At 46.8% G+C, this 22,947-nt stretch overlaps 2 protein-coding genes across 2 annotated transcripts in view; one reads left to right on the forward strand and one right to left on the reverse strand.

The window, feature by feature from the left end:
• UFD1 (ubiquitin recognition factor in ER associated degradation 1) overlaps positions 1 to 18,701 on the reverse strand; it is a 24,889-nt gene extending 6,188 nt beyond the window's left edge. Inside the window, exons 1-9 of the mRNA XM_029922088.1 lie at positions 18,565 to 18,701; positions 14,988 to 15,120; positions 14,336 to 14,368; positions 11,411 to 11,532; positions 8,146 to 8,276; positions 5,721 to 5,793; positions 2,011 to 2,079; positions 445 to 510; positions 125 to 172 (exon numbers count right to left, since the gene is read on the reverse strand). Of these exons, the coding sequence (XP_029777948.1) occupies positions 125 to 172; positions 445 to 510; positions 2,011 to 2,079; positions 5,721 to 5,793; positions 8,146 to 8,276; positions 11,411 to 11,532; positions 14,336 to 14,368; positions 14,988 to 15,120; positions 18,565 to 18,567 (678 nt within the window). The 5' untranslated portion in view covers positions 18,568 to 18,701. The remainder of the gene's footprint in view (positions 1 to 124; positions 173 to 444; positions 511 to 2,010; positions 2,080 to 5,720; positions 5,794 to 8,145; positions 8,277 to 11,410; positions 11,533 to 14,335; positions 14,369 to 14,987; positions 15,121 to 18,564) is intronic.
• A 558-nt stretch (positions 18,702 to 19,259) lies between these two features.
• CDC45 (cell division cycle 45) overlaps positions 19,260 to 22,947 on the forward strand; it is a 34,190-nt gene continuing 30,502 nt past the window's right edge. The window contains exons 1-4 of the mRNA XM_029922087.1: positions 19,260 to 19,508; positions 19,635 to 19,694; positions 20,431 to 20,523; positions 22,188 to 22,325. Coding sequence (XP_029777947.1) covers positions 19,458 to 19,508; positions 19,635 to 19,694; positions 20,431 to 20,523; positions 22,188 to 22,325 — 342 coding nt within the window. The 5' untranslated portion in view covers positions 19,260 to 19,457. The remainder of the gene's footprint in view (positions 19,509 to 19,634; positions 19,695 to 20,430; positions 20,524 to 22,187; positions 22,326 to 22,947) is intronic.

Genomic DNA, 22,947 nt, shown 5'->3' on the forward strand with positions numbered 1-22,947 from the left:
CCAGGAGAAAGTGGACGTAAAGTGCCAGATATGTGCGTGCATGGATACCCAGAGGCCCAGTCCCTGTGGAGATCCCCAGATGGCACGGGAGCACAGAAAGTAAAATGTGCGGCCTGGTACTCACACGGAAGCCCAGCTCTCCAGCGTAGCCACTGTGGTCAGCTTCACCTTCCTGACAGAGCAGAAAAGCAGGCAATGAGCCTCTCAGCAGGAATACCCCAGCTTTTCTCTTGGGCCTCTCATTGCTCCTGCCAACCCTGCACCCCAACAGCTGGGACACACTGTTCCACGGGAGCAGGGCATGGGGCCACATCAGCACCGGCAGAGACCAAACACGAGTCAGCTGTCAGGACAAACCCAGGATGCCCTCCCACAGAAACCCCATTACCGAAGAGGATAACCTGTTACCCAAAGGTGCTGGGGCTGGGGAAGGACGCAACTTACAGCGGACTCCTCATGTTGGACTTGTCTTTCAGGCTCCTTGTAGCCCAGTGGGGCATCGAAGTCTACCTGTGGTGCCAAGATGAAAAGCAGAGTTTTGAGATGTGGCGGTACTTAGGGTTCCTTAGTTTTTTTAAAGACAATTGTAGGTTCACATGTAGGTGTAAAAAATGCTACATAAAGTTGCCCTGTATGCTTTGCCCAGTTTTCTCAATGGTAACATTTTAGAAAAATTACATATAGTGTCACCATTGGGATAGCAACAGTGACATGGTCCCACCCTCCTGTTCAGGTTTCCCAGTTTTATACTGGCTGACTGGTGGGTGCATGTTAAGGCCTCACAATTTTACCACATGGGTAGGGGGATGCCTCCACTCCCACAGCTGAGATACTGACCATTCCAACATCACAGGGACCCCTCAGGGTGTCCTGTTACAACCACACCAGCCTCCCTCCTGGCCTTTTCCTCTCCTAACTCCCAGCAACCATTACTCTGTCTAAAGTCTTGTGGGTTTCAAGAATGTAATACAAATGGAACCAGACAGAATATAACCTTTTGGGATTGGCCCCTCTTGCTCGGCAGCATTCCCTGGAGACCCCCCAGGTTATTGTGTGTACCAATAGTTGCTTCCTACAGAAGAGCTAAGTTTCCTTAGTTTTGTTTTTTTCTCTTTTAATATTTATTTATTTTTGAAAGAAAGAAAAAGATAGAGCACAAGTGGGGGAGGAGCAGAGAAAGGAGGTGACAAAGAATCCGAAGCAGGCTCCAGGCTCTGAGCTGTCAGCACAGAGCCCGATGCGGGGCTCAAACCCACAAAACATGAGATCATGACCCGAGTCAAAGTCGGACACTTAACCGACTGATTCACCCAGACACCCCCTCCTTAGCATTTTTTTAAAGTTTATTTATTTTGAGAGAGACATACAGTGCAAGTGGCGGGGGAAGGGCAGAGAGAGAGTCCCAAGCAGGCTCCATGGCACTGCCAGCACAGAGCCCGACATAAGGCTTGACCCCATGAAGCTGTGAGATCACAACCTGAGCTGAAATCAATAGTCAGATGCTTAATGGACTGAGTCACCCAGGTGCCCCAAGTTTCCTTAGCTTTCAAGAATATTCACTCTCTAGGGGTACTGGGGTGGCTCAGTCTGTTAAGCATCAGACTTGGGCTCAGGTCATGATCTCGCCATTAATGAGTTCAAGCTGTGCATTGGGTTCTCTGCCCTCAGCACAGAGCCCACTTCATATCTTCTGTCTCCCTCTCTCTGCCCCTCCTCTACTTGCACTCTTTCTCTCAAAAATAAACAAACATAAAAAAATATATATTCATCCTTTAGCATGTCTAAGATGCTGGTGGGTAGAGCCATCTCAGAACTGGCTGCAACTCTGCCACTTCCCTAGGCCTGAGAAGGATCCACGAGGTCAGCAGTCTCCTTACAAAGTTCTGACATCATCTTCTTCCTCTTTCAATCAAACAATCCCAGGGGCTGCATGACACCCTCAAGGGGACCTGGCCTGCAGGGGCCATCAACTGCCCATCTTCTCCTACCCTAAGCAGCAAAGGTACTAACGTTCATGTCACACTCGATGATGGACACGGCTTTGTCAGGCTTGGTCTCCATCACCCGCAGTTCATAAATCTGTTTGGAAAAACACAAAAATCAGTTTCACAGTTTCGTGGCAGCACTGGGGACTGTCGCCATTCATGTTACTGCAGCTCCCTATTGGGCTTGCGGACACATCGTTCACCTCCATGACACCTTTCCCCAGCTGCACCTCTTGCTATGACAAGGGGGTTGCCATTGTGGGAGGTAGGCTGCTTTGATGCCCATTAATGGTTCAAATCAGGGCAGTTATGCATCAAATTGCAAAAGATACCACCTTTATCCCAAGAATTCACTTCTAGGAATCTATTCTAAGTAAATAATTAGCTAAATACTCAAAGAGGAAATTCTGAGGATACTCACTCCAACACTGCTAATAATAGTGTATTCTCAAAATACCTACCAATAGATCAGTTAAACGAATAATATTTGTTCACATATATAGAAATTATAGTTGGCAGTGGAATACTATGCAGCCAATAGGAGATGTTAAAATAAGTCATATTGCTGTGTGTCCAAGACGATCTCCAGTGTGTCCAAAATGTACATAAGAACATCCAGAAAGGGAAGAACAAAAAGTGGCAGAATCTTTTTCCTGCATCATTTCTGGTTTTCTGTTTACCTAGAGATGTCTTGCTTTTATCAAGAACAGTCTGGAGAGTCCCACCATTAAACCAAAGCCTCAACATTATGGGGAGGGTCCCCAAAGTAAAGTGAGAAGGCTTAGTGTGCCTGCCCAGTCTATTTTTAAGTCTCATTATTTAATAGAAGATGAACAGAAATGAATACAAGCTACTGTACAGATATAAAATGATTTCTCCAGTCAAGATCTGGGCTGACTCTAATAGTTTTGCCATCACTACACTACCACCAAAACTGCTATGAAATCTGTATAGGCAGCCCCCATATCTGGGGGAACATGTTCTCATTTTGCTACAGTAGCTCTTTCAGACTGCAGGTCACAATTGATTAGTGGACCAAAAAACCAACTGTGTTGCAACCACAGCTGAGAAAGAAAATCTTGGAAGGAGCCCCACAGAAACACTAGAAGATGTTGTATGTGGTAAGCTTAAATACTTGTGTGATATTTTGTTTTGTACTGTCATTCTATACCTAAAACAGTTAATTTTTAACTATTCTTAAACACTCAACATGTATGTGGAGTTTCCAGTTAGTTTTATTGACTCAACTTTTTCTTGGGTTACAGAGAATACTTTCCCTCTGAACAACTCTTCAGAATTCTTTTTCAATATTTTATGTCTTTGCTCAAAGCTCTCATATTATTACTGTTTTATATGGTGATGTTTACCAAGATTTACCTCATATGTGCTAGTTTACTTGTTCACCATGCCTTCTGGCATGCCAGTCTCTCCTTCCAGGAGAATGCTTACTCCTGAAGCACATGCTTTCGAAGTTCCATTAGCAAATAACCTCCTTGGGATTTGGTTTATCTGAAAATATTTTGATTTTGCCTGCATTCTTTCAAGATTTTGGTGACAGTTACTTTCTGCCAGCCTTTGAAGACACAGTTGCTCCTTGAACAACATGGGTTTGAACAGCCGCTTGTCCACTTATATGCAGATTTTTTACAGTACAATACCTTAAATGTATATTCTCTTCCTTGTAACTTTTTTTTCATGTTTATTTATTATTTTTGAGAGACACACACACAGTGTGAGCGGGGAAAGGGCAGAAAGAGGGAGACAGAATCTGAAGCAGGCTCCAGGATCCAACACAGAGTCTGATTAGGGGCTTGAACTCATGAACCATGAGATCATGACCTGAGATGAAGTTGGACATTCAACTGACTGAGCCACCCAGGTGCCCCTCCTGGTGACTCTATAACATTTTCTTTTCTCCAACTTACTTTCCTGCAACAGTACAGTATATGATACATATGACATACACTACATGTGTTAATTGACTGTCTATGTTCTTGGTAAGGCTTCCAGCCAACAGCAGGCTATTAGTAGTTAAGTTTTGGGGAGTAAAAAGTTATACATGGGTTCAGTGGCCTTAACCCCGTATTCTCAAGGGCCAATTGCATTCTGCTATTTTGGGCTGTAATAGATGCTGTTCAAACACTTGCTATTCACGGTTCTTTTGTAAGTAACTTCTCTTTGCTTATCTGGTATTTGCAACTCATCCTGTTTGATACATACTATACTCTCTGTTACTGTGGGCTGAAAGCCAGTTCTAAAACAATTTCATTTCCCATTTCTTCACAATATTGTTGCTCCTTCATTCTCTTTTGCTGGGCTTTTCACTGAGTGTGTGTGACCTTCTCAGTATCCCCAATAATTCAGTCTCCCCTACACTCATTGCCTCAATTCTCTGTGTAGAATTTTTAATTCAATTTATTTATTTTTGAGAAAGAGACTGACAAAGTGAGGGGAGGGCGCAGAAAAAGAGGGAGAGAGAAAATCCCGTACTGATAGTATGGAGCCTGATGTGGGGCTCAAACTCACAAACCATGAGATCATGACCAGAGCTGAAACCAAGAATCAGATGACTGGGCAACTTGGATGCCCCTCTGTGTAGAATTCTAAGGCATTCCTCCAGATTTGTCTTTCATTTCATTAATTCTTTGTCAACTGTTATTTAACTCTTTTGACTTTTTCAAAATCTTCCTGGTTGTTTTTGGTAGTCTTTTATTACTAAATTTTATGATTACATTTTTAAAAGTTTCTTTGAACATTTTATACATAAGTACTTTACGTTTGCATCTGAAAATGCCAATACTGATTCCCTTAAGGGTTTATATCTGCTTTTCTGTCTCTGCTTGGGTGGCGGTGACATTGTCCCCAGGCAGAGCCAGGCTCTGCTTCCCCTGTGCCCCACAGCTCTTGGAACACCTTGCAGGGCCAGCTCCTGGAGGGCCTGCCCAAGGGAGGAAATCACAAGAACAAGGACCCAGGCAGCCTTGTTTGTGTCCCCACAGATCACCAAAGGGACCAACTCAGATTACAGGTGCAGTGGGAGTTTCTAATCGAGGCACAACTGGCTCCACGGGATATAGACTATGATTAATAATGTTAAGCTCATTCACCTGGAGATGCAATCAATGCTCAAAACAGAGCTGCTGAATGAATTACTGTGGGGGTTTAAACATGAACCCATAAGGATTTTAAAAAGGAAACAATAGGCAGCAATCGTGATAAAAGCCATGCATACCCTGCCTAAAAAGAACTCCCATTCATTCTGTGCAGACAACCTGACAGCCGGGAACCTGCTTGGGATTCTCTCTCCCCCTCTTAGACCCTCCCCTCACTCATGTATATATGCTCCACATGCTCTCTCTCAAAAAAATAAATAAACTCAAACAAAAATGGGGGACCCTGGGTGGCTCTGTCAGTTAAGCAACTGGCTTCGGCTCAGGTCATGATCTCATTATTGTGGGTTCAAGCCCATGTTGGGATCTGTGCTGACAGCTCTCAGAGCATGGAACCTGTTTTGGATTCTGTGTCTCCTTCTTAGTCTGCCCATTCCCCACTGTCTCTGTCTCTTTCTCTCAAAAATAATAATATTTAAAATAAATAAATAAATAAATAAATATATAAAGACACCCCCTCCCCCACCCCATTCAACCCCAGAATGGACATTGCAAATCCTCATTAGGTGTGAACTACGCTGACCTGGGCTCCCAGCCTTACTGGTCCCATAGTTGAGACACTCACCTTCTCATTGTAGTTGATGGCAATCACATCCCCTGTGGTCAGGCAGGCAAAGTTTCTTAATGCGTTTTCTAATCTGCAGACACACACAGTTAAGGCAACATGGCAAGATGGGTACTTTAAATCTGAAAGAAGTTCCATAAGGATGGATATGATCACTGTCATAAAGGATAGCAGACAGACATATACTAGGCTCGCGCTAAAACACACGGCTTTGATACAGTGAGATATTACTCAGCAATAAGAGAGGGTGAACTCATTAGATGGAGGCATTTCACCAACACTGCCAAAAGAAAGAACCTGCCACAGAGTGTCCCTCAAGCAAGGCAGCTCCCTGAGGGGTGGAAAGCAGCAGGGAGGTCCCCGGGGCTGGATGTCAGGTGAGGATGGGCAGGCAAGGGCACAGAGGACCTTTGGGGAAGATGGAAATGTTCTGGTTACATGCGCGTTCACGTTTGTCAACTCATCAAACAGTGCATTTTATTGTATGTAAATTACACCTCAACAAGTTGATCTTAAAAATCCTATGGGAGCATGGAAGAAAAAATGACTGAATAAATCATAAATAGGCCCCCTCAAAAGTTCCTCAAAACTCAAAGATGTTCTCACTGACACTTTCATTCTTTCTATCTTTTGGGTGGTAACCCGACTTTAGGGCAGCATGCTCCCAAATAAAAATTTAAAAAAATAAAAGTTAAGGAGGAAAAGGTAGCCTGTAAACCCTTTTTATAATTATGAATAATAATTTCTTTAACACTGAATAACCCAAATGCCCAGGCAAAAGAGTTATGCCTAATCACAGGGACTATTTTAACCACATCATCCCTGTCAACTCAGAGAATTATTTTAAATACAATGATCAAACATATGACACAACTCCAGAACCCAGCACTGTGCCATGGCATACCAGGTGAGGACCTCAAGAGTCTGACTGAGTGGGGAAGTCTCATAGGATCTAGGATCCCTTCTCTTGTCAGAGAGCCTTCCAAGATAAGAACAGCTTTGTAAAAACAGCGTTGTGTGCACACTGCCTCTGCCCGCTTTCCTAACATGCCATGCTGTTGGGGGGCTCTTCCCTTAGTGCCTGCCCACTGTCAGAGCTGGCCCACTTGGCCCCTGGGGGTGAAGCTGGCTTCTACATCACAGCTCCATGTGCCCACCCTTCTTGGCTCTGTGCTGAGTCTGCCTTATTAACAGTGCCTTTATCCTGCCTGTCTGCCAGACCTGGGAGCACCAGACTGCCTCTCCACTGATGAAGTGACACGCTTTCTCCATGAACTAATAAGTTAACCATGTCAAAAGAAACAGCCTCTGAAAACAATCTGGAAAGTCTGCTCTGCAACACACATGAAAATCCAAGATGGGAAGGGGGCGTGGTCACCAAGGCAGACCCGCCTGGGCACTGACCACTGACCACCAGACAAGCACCTCCAAGGCAGCGCTCTGAGGAACCAGATGAGCAGACCTGGCCACAGAATGTCACCCCAACTGCAAGACAGGAAGCCTCCAACAATGACTGCAGTGCTCCCCAAGCCCCCACCGTGTCCAGGACCAAGTCACAGGGGACTCAATACACTGGTCCACAGATACAGTCAGCAGGAGACATAACACAGCCCATATGTCCAGGATGTGGCCGGCATCAGCCTGCTCCTGGGTTGGGGTTGGGGACAGTGTGCAAGTCGGGAGGGTAGAGCAGCATTTTAACTATCTGTGTTGTTCAACTGTGTTTTTTTCAAGCCTTTTAAAAACAGTGGGAAAAAAACCGAAAACAAAAACAGTGGACTGCCCTATAACGAGATCTCAACAAACCAAGCCAGGGCCTCCACGCTAGAGATCTAGACCACAGAGCACACACAGCATGCTCCTTGCCCACACCAGCTGCTCCTTAAATTATCAACACTCATGTCTGGCTTATATTCAGAGAACATGTCAAAAACCATTAAAAACTAAAAGCTTTTCTTTCTTCTTGCTACAGAAAATGTACTGTGTCTATGCTCCACTGGTTTGAGATGAAAAGCATTAATCCTAGGTGAAAGGTGAGGCTGAGTAGCGTTTATGGCTAAGCTGGGGCACCAGGGGCCCATGAGGGGTTGGGGCTTAGAGGCAGATCAGCCAGCCTCCCTCCACCAAATACCCTGAAGCCCTGTGCCAGGTGCCCCAGTCAACCTGGAAGAAGGGTTCCCCTTTGCTCTCAAGGAAATGTCTGGAGAGCATCCAGAGGAGGCCCACAGAGCGCCCAGTGAGCTGGTCTAGGCACAGGTCCAGGCCAGGGCAGACACGCTAGCTAAACACCATTATTCTCAAAGCACAATTCCAATCACAAATGTGTGGTCCCCACAGTAGGCACATGCTCAACAAAGAGTTCACTGTTTGCAGGCTGCCAGCACACCCCTCCCTTGTCAGGAAGAACCCTATCTCAAAAGGATACACTGCTTTTGGGTTGGTGATGTCCAGGAAGTCGGGGCTCTGAGGCTGGAATTTGGAGTACGTGGCTACTTGAAGGTTGACACTCTCCACCTGGACCAAGCCCCCTTCTTCCAACAGCAAATTCTGCATCATCTAAAGGAAGAAGAAGGCTATATGAAGCTCCTGGAAATCAAGTGGCCATCATGAGCCCCATCTAACCACACAGTCGGCAGGCCAAAGTCCAGCATTCTGATGGCCTCTTCCTTGGGTCCCTGGACGAAGAGTCTGAGATGAGGACTTGGGGACACTAATTTAATTGTGATTTGATGTCAGGAAAAAGGAAAAAGTAACCCAGCGAGTGGTCAAAGGTATGAAAGGAAGGCCTCGGGGTGCTACCTAGGTGGCTGTAGCTGCCAATGTGCCTCTGCCAGTCCACTGAAAGGGTCCCCTGAAGGAATGGCCACCAGCTCCAGGTCTCTTAGGGACAAACTGTTTCCCCAGGGAAGGTTACCCCTCCATACCTTTGAGTTATCCCATATTCAACTAATAAGGCCTTGGAGCAAACAAAGCTACAACTCAGGTAGGATAATGAGGGCACCAGGTGGGCTTACTTCACATGGAATGGCCCTGTAGCTGAGGCAGGTGCAGGGCGGTAACAAGTCCCCTGAGGTGTCTGCTACAGGGAGTCATATTAAACTGACAAGACAACCCCACACCTCTATGAAAACAACCTGTGTGGTGGATGCTGGTGAGGAACAAGGCAGAGAGATATGAACAAAGGCCCGCGGATAATTGATGTACGGGAAGTCAGACACCACAAGGCTGACAGGGGTCTGAGACAAGGAGGCTGGACCAAAAATGAGAAACCCTGCATGTCTTAGAATTGTTTTGTGTTTTGGGTTTTTTTTTTCAACTTTCTTAAAGAGAACTTCAAACATATAAAAGCAGAGAGAACTGGGAGCACCTGGCCGGCTTAGGTGGTAGGGCACACAACTCTTGATCTTGGGGTTGTTAGTTTGAGCCCCACATTGGGTGTAGATTACTAAAAAAAAAAAAAAACAAAAACAAAAAACAAAACCCAAAACCCCAAACCCAAACCAAAAAAAAAAAGAAAAAAACCCCAAAACAAAAAACCATAAACCTTAAGGAAAAAAAAAAAAACGGGGGGTGGGGGGAGAGAACTGCATGAGTGAGCCTCTACACATCCCACAATGGGCTGTCCTGGAGCCAGTCCCGGTCCCAGGCATCACTGCCCTTCAAGAACACTTCACCCAGGCGGCACTGACAGAACAGCAGAGGTGCCCACAGAGGCGGTTAGGAGATAACTCGAACAGTCCAAGGACAAGATGCAGGTAAGAGGAAGGTAGGCCAGGGCCAAGGAGGGCAGAGGTCATGAGCAAACTAGAGGGTGAGCAGAGCCCCATGGAGGAGCCTGTAGAGGTCTTGACACACTCTTGTTGAAGGACACTCTCCAGGCTGGCATGGTGGCTCCAAAAAATGCTACAGGGAGGTTGAATAGGATGGAGAGGCAACAAACAGACTTGGTAACTAAGAATATGTGGTGACCTTGGAGAGGGACCCTTTCATAGGATTGGAAGTCAACTCTCAGGATCAGAAGTCAGACTGTTGCAGCCCAAGTTCACAGTCCCTTAGGGACTTCCTTGGGAAATCTGCTTGTGAAGACAGAGGATAATTGACTGCTGGAAGAAGGACACAGCCACTGACAGCTTGAGGAGGAAAGGCTAGCGGCCCAGGTCACCTGCTCACAGGTGAACAGGCAGGCTCAAACAGGACCTGGGGAGAGAACTGGCTGGTGGAGGATCCCAAGGCAGTGTGGAGGCTTGCTCCAGGCCTGGCCCATTCCTTCTGTGTACAAGTCCCTGGAGGGCAGTGGTCACCATGGAGTACACACAGTATGACAGGCACCCAGCAGCAGGCATCCACCAACTCCCAGTGGTCCCGGGTAGGGATCTTGATCTAGACCAGTAGATGAGGCCTCAGGTGCTAGGAGAAATGGCAGCATCTGCTCAAAGTGATGGGATAGAGCCCTTCAGGCACCTAACAGAAAGCACCTGCTCACGTACAGCTGAGGGTGGAAAGACCTCAGGCCATCTCAGCAGCAGGGGCTGGGAAACTCTAGGCAATCATCTGCTCTCGCCAAGAGCTCAAAAGCCAGCCTGGGAAGAGGCAGGTCCATGCTACCCAAAGAAGCTGCCCAGAAGATATAATATTTCTTGGCAGAAGGGATCCAATTAGTTTTCTGCTCCAAAATGTTCTGGGAGATTGGACAAGGAGCTGCCAAGTCTGTGGGTTGGAGAGAGAACCTCTGAGGTACAGTATACAGTGTTACTACCTCTCTTTTACCTCTACATATGGGTCATAGAGGAACTCTGAGGTTTCAGAGTGGCTCTGGGACATTGTCAGTGCCCAACATTTCAGCCACCCACTCAGTCTATGTGATGAGTGGGACAAGGCCTCCTGCCTAGGATGGGCACCTGCAGACCCACAGGACAATAAGGCACCAAGTGGCAAGTGTGAGGAAGAGCAACTGAGCAAGGAAGCAAGTTGAGTCTGGGCTTTTGAGGCTCCTTTGGGACTGAGGCTGGAAAACAACACAGGAGGGGGCAGGCAGTAGGTGTGATGGGAGTGCAAGGCTCCTGTAGTGAAGAGGCTGGCCAGGCCTAGCTTTAAGGAAGGACCAAGACTCAAGAGAAAGTCTGAATGCAAAAAAGAGAGACTTTGTTTTCATGGCAAGGTAGTGATACACTTTGGAAAGAGTTATAGACAAGTATCTAAACACACACGATGATGTGAGCAAATGAATAAAAACCTAATATTCCAGGGATGCCCTACTGGCTCAGTCAGTTAAGCGTCCAATTCTTGATTTCAGCTCAGGTCATGCATGGTTCATGAGTTCGAGTCCTGAATTGGATTTTGTGCTGACAGTACAGAGCCTGCTTGGGATTCTCTCTCTCCTTCGCTCTCTGTTCCTCCCCTGCTTGTGCTCTTTTTCAAAATAAATGAACTTTAAAAAAAATAAATAAATACTCCTGCTTCATTATTTTTACAAAAGCCCTACCCAGTAAATGGCAGGTAAACAGCGTGGCTGTAGGTTCTAGACTACCAGTTGGTCTACTGTCAAAGAAAGGCCACCCCCGAGCATTCAGAACCTTGTTCCCTACAGCCATGTCACTGTTCCAGGGGCGAGGCTCTCCTGTGTGCTGGGGGCTGCCCTATTTCAAAGCCCCAACCCTGAGACTCTCAGAGACTGGCGCAGTCCCACTCACCCAGTGTGGGAGGTAGCAGATGCCCTCATCGGCCACAAACTCCAGCACACCACAGTGCGTCATGCGGTCTGAGTTCTTGTTGGTCAGTTTGAACAGCATGGGGTAGGTAATGTTGAGTCGGCCTGAAAAGGAGAGAGAGGCCAAAGCTGAACTTCTGTGAGGGAGTTCTATTCCCTGAATGTGTTTCTCTGAAAATCAGCCTCTCTGAACGTTCCCCAGAGAAGGAACTCAAACCCACATGGTGCTTAGGCCCTTGGGTGCCTACCCACCCAGCAGACCCCATGCTCCCCCGACACACATCACTTGGCCCAGAGCTCAGGAATGTTTGGTGACCCAGGTACATAGTACCATCTCACACCAGAGGTTTTCTGAAACCCCAATTTTAAAAAGTGATACTTTACTAATTTATTCATAAGTAATTTAAGTGCCACTCATGTGCTGGACAAAAATCCCTGCCTGCAAAGGTTTCTAGTTAGAAGGATAGAAAAGAAAGAAACACGCACACCCAGATGTTGCAGGGGTCCATGAGAGTCATGTGCAGGACAGCCAGGGAGGGAATGCCAGAGAGGAAGCAGCCTGAGCAAAGGGATGGAGCCTAGCCGGTTTGGAAATGGCTGAGAATCAGGTGAAGCTGGGGCACAAGGACAGGGCATGAGTGTGGTCTAAAGGAGAGGGAGGCTGGGCCAGACATTATGCAGGGTGAAAGCACTCAGCAATGTGGGCTCTCCACAAGGTTACAACACAGTCCATCCATCCCCTCACTCTGGTGGTCCCAAAATGAGGCCACATGGACGGCCAGAGGCAGACAAACAGTACCACTGGCAGGCTGACCTGGGAGTGCAGGAGGTGTAGACAATGTGAAGTAGGAGAACCCAGGAGTCAGGGACCTGGGGGAGGGCTCTGGGACAGACTGATGCAGTGACAAATGCCATTGTTTGCCACGTGCCAGGCACTCAGTTACTCTTCCCAGAACAGTGAGGTAGGGACAATCATTGCCCTTTTCATCTACGGGGAACTAATGTGCCCAGTCAGCAACAAGCCCAGGATCACACAGCCCAGGAGTAACCATGCTGGGATTCAACCCAGGCTGCTGGCCCAGGTCTGGGCTTAACCACTGAAGCCCACTGTGGCCTGTCGGTTTGAGCAAACATGGCAACAAAAGTTCCATTCAGCAGCAGGAGGTATGGTAGACTCTGCCTGGGATCTTCCTGAAAATTCTAGTGATGCAGATCAAGTAAGAATCTTGGGCAGGAAGCCACAGATGGGGGAGAAGAGCCTTTAGAAGTGGCAACAGTGGGTGTAGGTGTTCCCTCCCCATCACCAAGAGTGACTTGGATGCTGGAGTGCAATGGCTAAGAGCTCAGAGGTCAGGCCCTCTGTCCCCAGGGCACCTCTCAGCTGTGGAGTCATGAAGCAGAACCATGATCAATCTGGGTGAAGTGGTTCAGGCTGTAGCCAAGATTCCAAGATTCTTTTGGTTGGAGGAAAGCCCTGTGCTCCTCAGTCTAGCAGTTTTCAAACCACATTTCCTGACTTCGATAAGTGCCTTGAGGCTCCAAGCCCTCTGCCCCTCTTCACCTCCTTCGAACTGAGCAGTGACCCTTTTATAAATTAAGACTCCCTGTAAGATTTTATTTGGACATTTCTTCCATGACTTAAAGGATCTGAATACTGATCTAAACCCTACTGTTCCAATCCAAGTCATTTCTTAGACACTTGTACCAAAGGTCAATCCTGGCACTCAGGTCCTGGGTCAGCTCAAAGAGAAGGGCAGGCCGTCTGGGGGCCCTTGTTCCCTCCTCTATGATGACATTCTGAGGGCTATGAATCCTAGAGGGTTCTATCCACTCACTGGCCAAGCAAATGCCAGAATTAAAGGCATCCACTGGGTGTGGCTACTGCCACTGCTGGCATTGGTTAAGCCATGCTGGCTAAAGGCCACTTCCTGCTTTCTGACTGGCATCACATGGGATTGGGCTGTTTATGCACATACCACAGGGCACCATTAAGAGGCGGCACTCCTGCCACATAGCAGCTCTGATGGACAGGTGCCATGTGTCTCTGTTTAAGCTAAGAACACTGAAGTTCAGAGGCCAAGCCAGGTCAGGCTACACCCCTTCTCTACAGTGCTACCCCACTTATAGCAGACACCAAGTGTGGACCTGCCCTCTGGTGGCCTCCACTGTCCTCCCTCGGATAGGAATTTGCACCAGAAACAAATCTCAAAAGGCAGTGACTGTGCTTATGGTCAGGGGCATGAGGTCTCCAATGGGTTGTTCTCAGAGGATGAGGGGTTGAAGAAAGAGGAAGTACGGCCACTCTCACAACCCATGGGACTTTCTGGCTCCTGCTGCTATAAGAGACAGAACCTGATGAGAGGGGCAGGTTCTGGGGCAGAAGATAATGTGCTGTAGATGCAATGGGGCAGATGGGGCTACAAATTTGGGCCTGGAGCTGAGGAAACGTGTTTGGGAAGATGAGAAGCCTGCCACACAGCCTCCTCTTGGAGCTGACCGTGTCCTTTAGGGAAAAAACCTAGTGAACCCAGCCAACAGGGTCAGCTGCCTCAGCAGGGTGAAAAGGCACTGGTGCTCAAACTTCCTTTAGTCCTGATGGGATCTGGATAAAGTATGTGTCTCTGTGTCTCTGTGTGGCAGTCGGAGGTCATTGTTAGGTAAGTAGAGCCTTCTTCCTAGGGGAGAAACCTAGAGCTGAGTACTCACTGTCCCCCAACCTCGACAGCTGGCTGCCACTGAAACATCTGTGGGCCCAGCACTCCAGCCCAATGTGCACCCTCCAGGGACAATTCCCAACCAGATACAATGAAGGTTGCCTCTGTCTGGACTTACTAAAGAACATGTGCCCAAGTTTCTGATATCCATAGTTAAATGACCTCAATTCCTAAGTCATGGAGAAAATACTTACTGAGTTGATCAAGGGCTGAGGGCGGCATAATTACTGTGGAAAGAACATTTAAGAAACATTAAGAACGTAAAAATTTAAAAGGCAGCACAAAAGCGAAAATTTAGCTGCTGTCCTATCTTTACTTTTTAATTTTTTTTTGTTGTTGTTGTTCATTTATTTTTGAGAGAGCGAGCACAAGTGGGGGAGGGACAGAGAGAGAGGGAGGCATAAAATCTGAAACAGGCTCCAGGCTCTGAGCTGTCAGCACAGAACCCAACGTGAGGCCCAAACTCACGAACCATGAGATCATGACCTGAGCTGAAGTCGGCCACTTAACCAGTTGAGCCACCCAGGCACCCCATATCATATCTTGACTTTAAAATATACTACACCATACTCATAAAGTACCCAGAATTTTACAATGAGGTTTCCTAAGGAATTTTACTTGCTGTAATCCATTGTGGGGAACCAGTTGGCTATTCACCACAAATTTAATCATACTTAGAACTCTCCCTCCCATCCCCAGGCACCCCTTGGCAAGTCTGGAGCAAGCAAGACTCTCACTGTAACGACCTTTTGGTTATACATGCAAAACAAGGGCTACTAAAGACTGCAAGCACTGTAGGCTGAGGGCAGGAAAAGGTTACTATTCAAAATAAAAACGAGCACATACTCTTCCCTCCTTTCTCCACATCTGACCTGTCATTAGGCCCTGCGAGCATGGACACAGAGAAGCAGCGGTACTGCGTGGAGAAGCGGTTCTGGAAGACCCGGGGAATCGGGTGGTCAAACATGTTGAAGGAGAACTACAAGGAAGGAATGAGATGCTGGAGTTAGAACAGAACAAAGGTACATTTCTTCACATCCAAAGCCCAAACAGGTCAGAGGAGTTGATGCTGCTGCATGTCTATAAAGGGCAAGATGCACTGCAATCCTGATGGACCAGAGCGGTCTGCCTGAAGCACTCCCCCGTGGCACAGTGAAGCTCAAACCTGTTCCTACGCATTCTGCCATGCCCAGGATCATCCGTCCAATCTACAGGCTACTGCTTTTAGATGGTGCAATCTTACTAAAATACACAATTGGCCAGGTAAAGCCTGTCATTAACTTCTTTCAGTCTCCCAGGCCTCTGCTCCCCAAGGATCCAGGTCAGACCTCACATATACCTCAGGGACTGACTACTGATGGCCCTACAGTCTCCTATACCGGCCACACCTGGTTTCATCAACTGGAACACTTTCCCTCTTCTCGTTAATTTAAAGAACTTTATCTACTTATTTATTGAATTTATTTATTTATGAGAGAGAATGAACGAGTGAGCAAGGGGCAGAGAGAAAGAAAGGGAGAGAGAATCCCACAAGGTGCAGAGAGAGGGAGAGGGTGCGGATCATGGAGTGGGCCTAAGCTCACCCTATGTGAGCTCAAACTCACAAACCGTGAGGTCATGTGTGACCTGAGCCAAAGTCAGATGCTGAACCGACTGAGCCACCCAGATGTCACCCAAAAACATCTATTTATTGAGTGCCCACTATCTGCCAGGCTCTGATCTAAGCACTAGCAAAACATCACTCTAATAATGTTTTCTCACTAACAAAACAGGTACAACATCTGCCCTGGAGGAGCTGACATTCAAGACAAGGGAATCAGGGGCACCTGTGTGGCTCACTCAGTTTAGTGTCTGACTTCAGCTCAGGTTATGATCTCACAGTCTGTGAGTTCAAACCTCGCGTCGGGCTCTGTGCTAAGAGCTCAGAGCCTAGAGCCTGCTCTGGATTCTGTGTGTCCCTCTCTCTCTACCCTTCCTCCACTCATGCTCTGTCTGTCTCTCAAAAATAAACATGAAAAAAAAAAAGACAAGGGAATCAAATAAGAGAAAATGTTTCCATGTCCAATGCCGATAGATGCTCTGAGGACAAGATGGGGTAAGGGACAGAGAGCACCTGAGAATGTTATTTTACATGGGTGGTCAGGAAGGGACTCTGCAGAGACTTGAGTGCCAGGAAGGAGCCAGGAAAAAAACAAGGAATGGCATTCCAGACAACAAGAAGAGCAGGCACCAGTGTTTGCACTCCAACCCCTTCCCCTGGCTTCCATGACCATCCTTTCCTGATTTGGACTGGTGCCCCTCCAATGTGCTCTCATGTTGTTACACCCTAGTATTCCCTCCTTTTAATAAGTAGAGCCAAGACATGGTGCCACCAAAAAGGTAATATCCCAGCTTTTAACTTGTAGACTATGGTGAGGCTTAGAAAACATGTTACACAGCAATTTGGAGTCTTCTCCAAGTATTGCAATTACAATGACGTCTCCCCAACCAAATATAAAATTGCACAATAGGGTATAAACCCAAAAGAATTGAAGGCAGGGTCTTGAAAAGGTATTTATATGATGTTTGCATACTCCTAGCAGCACTATTCATACTAGCTAAGAGGTAGAAACAATCCAAGTGTCCATCAACAGATGAATGGATAAACAAAACGTGGTATGCCCATATACCGGAATATTATTCAGCCTTTAAAAGGGAGAAAACCTTATCACATACTACCACGTGGATGAACCTTGAGGACTTGATGCTCAAGTGAAATAAGCCAGTTACTTCTGGAGATCCAATACATGACAAGGTAAATATGCTAAACACTACAGAATCTACACTTAAAAAACAGTTAAGATAGTAAATGTATGTGGTTTTTACAAGTTTTAAGAAATATTTTACAATAGACAAATATTTCTTTTAGTATTTTTTAATGTTTATTTACTTTTGAGAGAGAGAGAGGGAAGTGCAGAATCTGAGGCAGGTTCCAGGCTCTGAGCTGTCAGCACAGCAGGGCTCGAACCCATGAACCATGAAATCATGACCTGAGCCGAAGTTGGCTGCTCAATAGACTGAGCCACCCAGGCACCCCAACAATAGACATATATTTCTTAACTTGATTCCAAATATACACTAAGTAGAGGCAAAACCTGACTAGGTAGTTTACTAGCAATTCCAAAATCAGCAAGATGAATCTGCAGTCTTCTTAAAATGCAAACACAGCATGTTACTGTTTAAATTCTCAAATGGCTCTTCAATCCCTGAAGCTTTAGCATAGACATTTGCAAACCTTTGTCTCTCCTTCCATTAAGCAGAGCTCTGTTCAACAAAATCTTGGCCAGAAGCATAACATATGTGAAGGCAGAATAGTGGGGATTCCCTGAGGCTTTCACTATACCACCCCGTCCAAGCCATTTTTTCCTCTCTGCTTTCTTCACAAAGTATTTAACACCCTTAACAATCCACCTTAAATCCACTCATGAACTTGACCTTCTGTCCCTCTCTGCTGCTCCCTACCCCCAAGTCCTACTTTTCTTTACAATCCCAATGTCTAGTATACAACCTAGACCTATCGGATATTCAAGGTCTTTAAGTGGATGATGAACTTGAGAACGGAAATATGATTCAACAATGAAATACTTGGGACTAAACTTAATAGTCATTAATTCTTTTTGCCAAAATAAACAAGTGACACCAAGGCAATGCTGTACAATGTTAATGAGACTAAGCTTTACAGCCAGACTTGGCTTTAAATTTTCACTACCCACATCTGTGACCAGGAGTAAACTACCTAAACCTTTACTTCTCTAAACCTTGTTTTTTTTCATGGTTAAAATGATACTAATCGTCCTTGCCTCCATGGGCACTGTAGGGATTAAATGGGATAAGGTGTAATAAGGGACTGTGGGTGTCAAAAGAAGTGTAAGAGAAAAAGTGCCAGAAGAAAAAATAGCTACTACTGTCATTTTCACGGAATCGCTTAAACAGCCGAAGGCATCATTACAACCCAGCCAAGACCAAGAGGTACTGCGCTGGAGGAACTGGGGCAAGGGCTGAGTATTCCCGCCCATGGGAATGACCCCCAAGCATTCTCCCTGAGGGGGTGGGGGACCTGACTCTACTCCTCACTCCCAAATAACCTTTCAAATAATTTGATGGTATGGAAATCTGCATAGCACCTATAAGACTCGTGAGTGGACACAAACGTAGAAGGCTCCTTTTCACCCTTAGGAGTTCAAGTCCAACTAAGAGGAAATTCGAACCATGCCCAGGATCACCAGAGATAAGCTGAGGCCCTTGGTGGTCAAGGGTCCGGCACTCGCCCGGCCGGGGTGACTCGGCATCTCCGTGGCAGTCCCGTCCGCCCTGGCGGGCCTAGCCTGGGCCCCTGGCTCCAGCCCCAAGCCCCAGCTCCCAGCCCCTAACAGGCCACACTCACCATGGTGGATACCTCTGACAGGCAGATGCGGCTTCGCCCAGAGAACGTTAGGATAGGAGCCTGCCGACCAGCTCAGCTCACAGCCTCCGCAACAGCCGCCGCCGCTTCCGCTCCGACGCCCTAGAGGCTCACCGGAAGTGCCGGACCTGACACCCAGGGGTAGGTACCGAGGACGGGAGTTGGCTGCAAAAGAGAAAAGGCCAAGCAATGGCTCTAGGGTCTAAAATTTCCCTGTGGTATTTACTAAAATACTCTTTCCTAATTTCTGTTAACTCTAGAGTAATTTATATAATTATTTTAAATTACACTTTTATAGTACCCCCCCCCTAGTGGGGGGGCCCAATTTAGTGAGGCTCACTCTTTTTATTGACTACACTACCCAGAATGCACGGAGACCTTCTGGTCTTTGCGTCAGCCATTGAGGATGCTGGCGGAAGTAAGCTAAGCATCCACCTTCGAACTGCACTGAGAATTTACTGAAATCGTAAACTATGACTTCGTTTGATGTGTAAGTGAATTGAATTTATAGGAGACATTTCCTTTTCTGGAGGGCCCAGTGGGAGGCAATAGGCTTCTCTTCCCAAACTAAAGATGTCCACCAAACGTCGGATTTGTGGGCAAATGGGAGTCAGAATTGAAGTGAGCAACAGTGTTTGCGTCTTGCCTATGGATGACTCACCTTTAGGAGCTGGCCTAACTTTCCCAGCCCGGATGGCGCAGCTCTATGCCCGACTCCAATATGGCCCAATCGGAAAGGGCGAAAGGCTGAGAACTAAGTAGGTATTGGTTGGCTCCTGGGCCAATCGGAAGAGTCCTGGTTTGGCGGGAGTCTTGACCGCCTTTGGCGCTCTGAGATCTTCAGCGCTAGTTCTGAGTGTCTGGCCGCCGTGGCCATGTTTGTGTCCGATTTCCGCAAGGAGTTCTACGAGGTGGTTCAGAACCAGGTGACCCTTATTTTTAGATCTCGTGGCCTTTTCGGCGGGGGAGGGGGATCAGAAGGAGCGGCCCTGGGAGGGCACGAGGGGCCCGTGTTTAGTTCTCTATGTTCACCTGGCCCTCTCTTCTGACAGAGGGTCCTTCTCTTCGTGGCCTCGGACGTGGACGCTCTGTGCGCATGCAAAATCCTTCAGGTGAGCCTTGCCTAGTTTGGGAGGGAAGGGCCGGGGCCAAAGATGAGGGTGCTGGCGGAGCCCCGGGAGGAGTTTGGGAGTGCAAGATGGGCTGGGAGGTGAGGAGCACAGTAGGGAACCGCCCCTTTCCCCACCCCCTAGGTGAGAGTACAGGCTACGATAGGGGCTGGAGCAAACTGAAGTCTGGGGAGAGGGACTCTGAAAGGTCGCCTCTCTGGCAATAGTATTGGGTGGGTTAGAGAAGTATTCGGCAAAAGGCGGTATTTTTGCAATAACCTAGGCCAAAAAATGGATGCATCCGAGACCTGGAGTGGATTCTCAAATGTGGGGTTTCAGGCAGTGGAGTCTGTGACAACTGAGGGCACCGTGGTGTCATAAGCAATACCGGAAATACAAGATTCTTTATTCAGGAAAATAATTGGTTCCGTTTTGAATATGGTACAATTTTTACATGCCCTTTGCTCAAGCTGTTGGGTCAGGAACTCCTTCTCAGAAGACGTAGAAATAAGATAAGCTCGCCCCCTCCCATGATTTCCTTTGGTGAGTTTCAAAAATTCATTAAGGTTTACAGAATGATATGGTGTACACTCATATTTCCATCACCTAGTTTCTTCCATTAACATTTTACTAAACTTTTCACAGGTCATTTGTTTCTCAACTTTTTTTTTTTAAGTGCATTTCAAAGTAAATTGCAGACGGCCTAAATATGATAGATTTTGAAAATAATCTCTCTCAGGCCCTGTTCCAGTGTGATCACGTGCAGTATACGCTGGTTCCAGTTTCTGGGTGGCAAGAACTTGAAACTGCATTTCTGGAGCATAAAGAACAGGTATGAAAGAAGCATTTTAGAGTAGTCTTTTTTTTTTTTCCAGGTGCAATCTCTTAACATTAGCATTCTTTCTAGGTCCTCAGTAAGTTGCATGTATGTTTAAAAATGAGATATACACAAAGTGACTTATCCTGAAGTTTAGAGTCAGAATTGACAACCAAAAAAGATGGTGAATGTGGACACCCTCTAACTTTGAATTTGTGTTGGAGGCATTTCATTGTAAGGTGCTTAGAGTTTAGCAGTGCAGTTTTGATATGGCCTAGTTAAAATTATGTTAGGCAAGGTGGCTATTTTACATTCTCTCTCCAAGAAAAAGTATCCCGGTTCCAACTGGCATTCCAAGAACATAGCTTCTCCCTTTGCAGTTTAAACAGTAGAGGCAGGACTCTTACCACCCCTGCATGGGGCTATGCTGAGAGATGAGACATTAAAAAAATTTTTTTAATGTTTTTTTATTTATTTTTGAGAAACAGAGACAGCGTGATCAGGGGAGAGTCAGAGAGAGAGGGAGACACAGAATTGGGAGCAGGCTCCAGGCTCTGAGCTGTCAGCACAGAGCTTGTGGGTTTGAACCCACAAACTGTGAGATCATGACCTGAGCTGAAGCCAGACGCTCAACCGACTGAGCCACCCAGGCGCCCCGAGATGGGACATTTTAGATCCCACTGGTGGGACTGGAGTAGGGAAGAGGGTCTCTGGAGTCTGCAGCAACTTTTAGGACTATACAGCAGAGATAAATCCTTGCCTGGAACTCCTGTCATCATGGAAGGGGCTACCTGAGCCAACTTGATATTTACAAGGAAAAGGTTTTCTATAGTGATAGGATATGGTAAGACTTAAATTAATATTTAGGTGCTCATTAAGCATGGGTTGCCCCAGACTTGTTACAAATTTAAACCTATACGACTCTGTTAGTACAGAGAGGCAGCACAGTACAGTAGAATGACAGATCTGCAGAGGCCCATTTATTTATTTATTATTATTAAAAATTTTTTTTTAATGTTTGTTTATTTTTGAGAGAGACAGAGCATGAGCAGGGGAAGGCAGACAGATAGAGAGACATAGAATCTGAAGTAGGCTCCAGGCTCTGAGCTGTCAGCACAGAGCCTGACACAGGGCTTAAACTCATGAACAGTGAGATCATGACCTGAGCCGAAGTCAGACACTTAGCCAACCTAGCTACCTAGATGCCCCATGTTATTATTATTTTTTAACGTTTATTTTTGAGAGAGACCGAGCATGAGTGGGGGAGAGGCAGAGAGAGGACAGACACAGAGGTGGAACGCTTAACCAACTGAGCCGCCCACGTGCCCCTACAGAGGCCCATTTATGCATTTGAAGTCTTATTCTGCTACTCATCAGCTTCTTGACCCTGTGCATAAGACTGAGCCATGTTGAGTCTCCATGTGCTCCTTGGTGAAGCAGAGACAGCCACAGGGCCGGCCAAGGGGCCTATCTCAAGGTATCATCATGGAAATGAAATGGCTTATGGAGTACAATAAAGAACTTCACACAGACCAGCTGTGTAAAGCCCCTTGCTATCAGGGCCTCACTGGTGTCAGGGGCTTGCTGTGTCTCAGCAGAAGGACTCAGAGGCCCTGTGTGCTCAAAGCAAAGGACCTACTCAAGTCACTTACTTACCAACATCTCTTTCTTTTTTTCAGTTCCATTATTTTATCCTCATAAACTGTGGAGCTAACGTAGACCTATTAGATATCCTTCAGCCTGATGAAGATGCCATATTTTTTGTGTGTGACACCCACAGGCCAGTTAATGTCGTGAATGTCTATAATGACACCCAGGTAACTCGGCCTTTGGGGCCCATGTCTTTCCTGAGTTCTTCTATCCATTTGTGTGTACCTTTTATGCCCTGCGCAGCATCGCACCTGATGTTCTAAGCAAGGCGTATATCTCCTCTCCTATAGGAGGACAAGAATCTGGTCTTGCTTATCTGTGGTGAGAAACACAGCGCCTAAGTCTTAGAGGTGCTCAGAATGCATTTTGGAATTCACTTAACCTAGAAAGTGTAGGGACCAGAACCCTGCACTGAGCCTGTCCTTGGAGCTCAGGCCCAGCCTGGTGTCACTGTATATCAGGGGATCTAGAAGCATTAGCTCTACAGGTGGGGCTAGGGCCTGCCCTGCCCATCCAAAGGGTAGTGTGAGGACCCGCAAGACAATAGTGTAAGAGACCACTGTTAGCCTAAAATGGCCCTACTGAACCCCCAGCAGCAAGTGTGGAGCCTGACACAGGGCAGCCAACCAAGCATTCTGAGTTGATCCCACTCATATTATCAGTGTTGACCCTGGAGTTTTCATGTGAGGGACTGGTCTAAGTGATGTCAGCCTGGAACTGCTTTTAGATATAGTTTTACTCCCTTAGGGGTCACACACCTCCCTGTCTTCTGTCAGAGTCCAACTTGCA

Source organism: Suricata suricatta, chromosome 14, assembly GCF_006229205.1.
Source record: "Suricata suricatta isolate VVHF042 chromosome 14, meerkat_22Aug2017_6uvM2_HiC, whole genome shotgun sequence".
NCBI classification, from domain to species: domain Eukaryota; kingdom Metazoa; phylum Chordata; class Mammalia; order Carnivora; family Herpestidae; genus Suricata; species Suricata suricatta.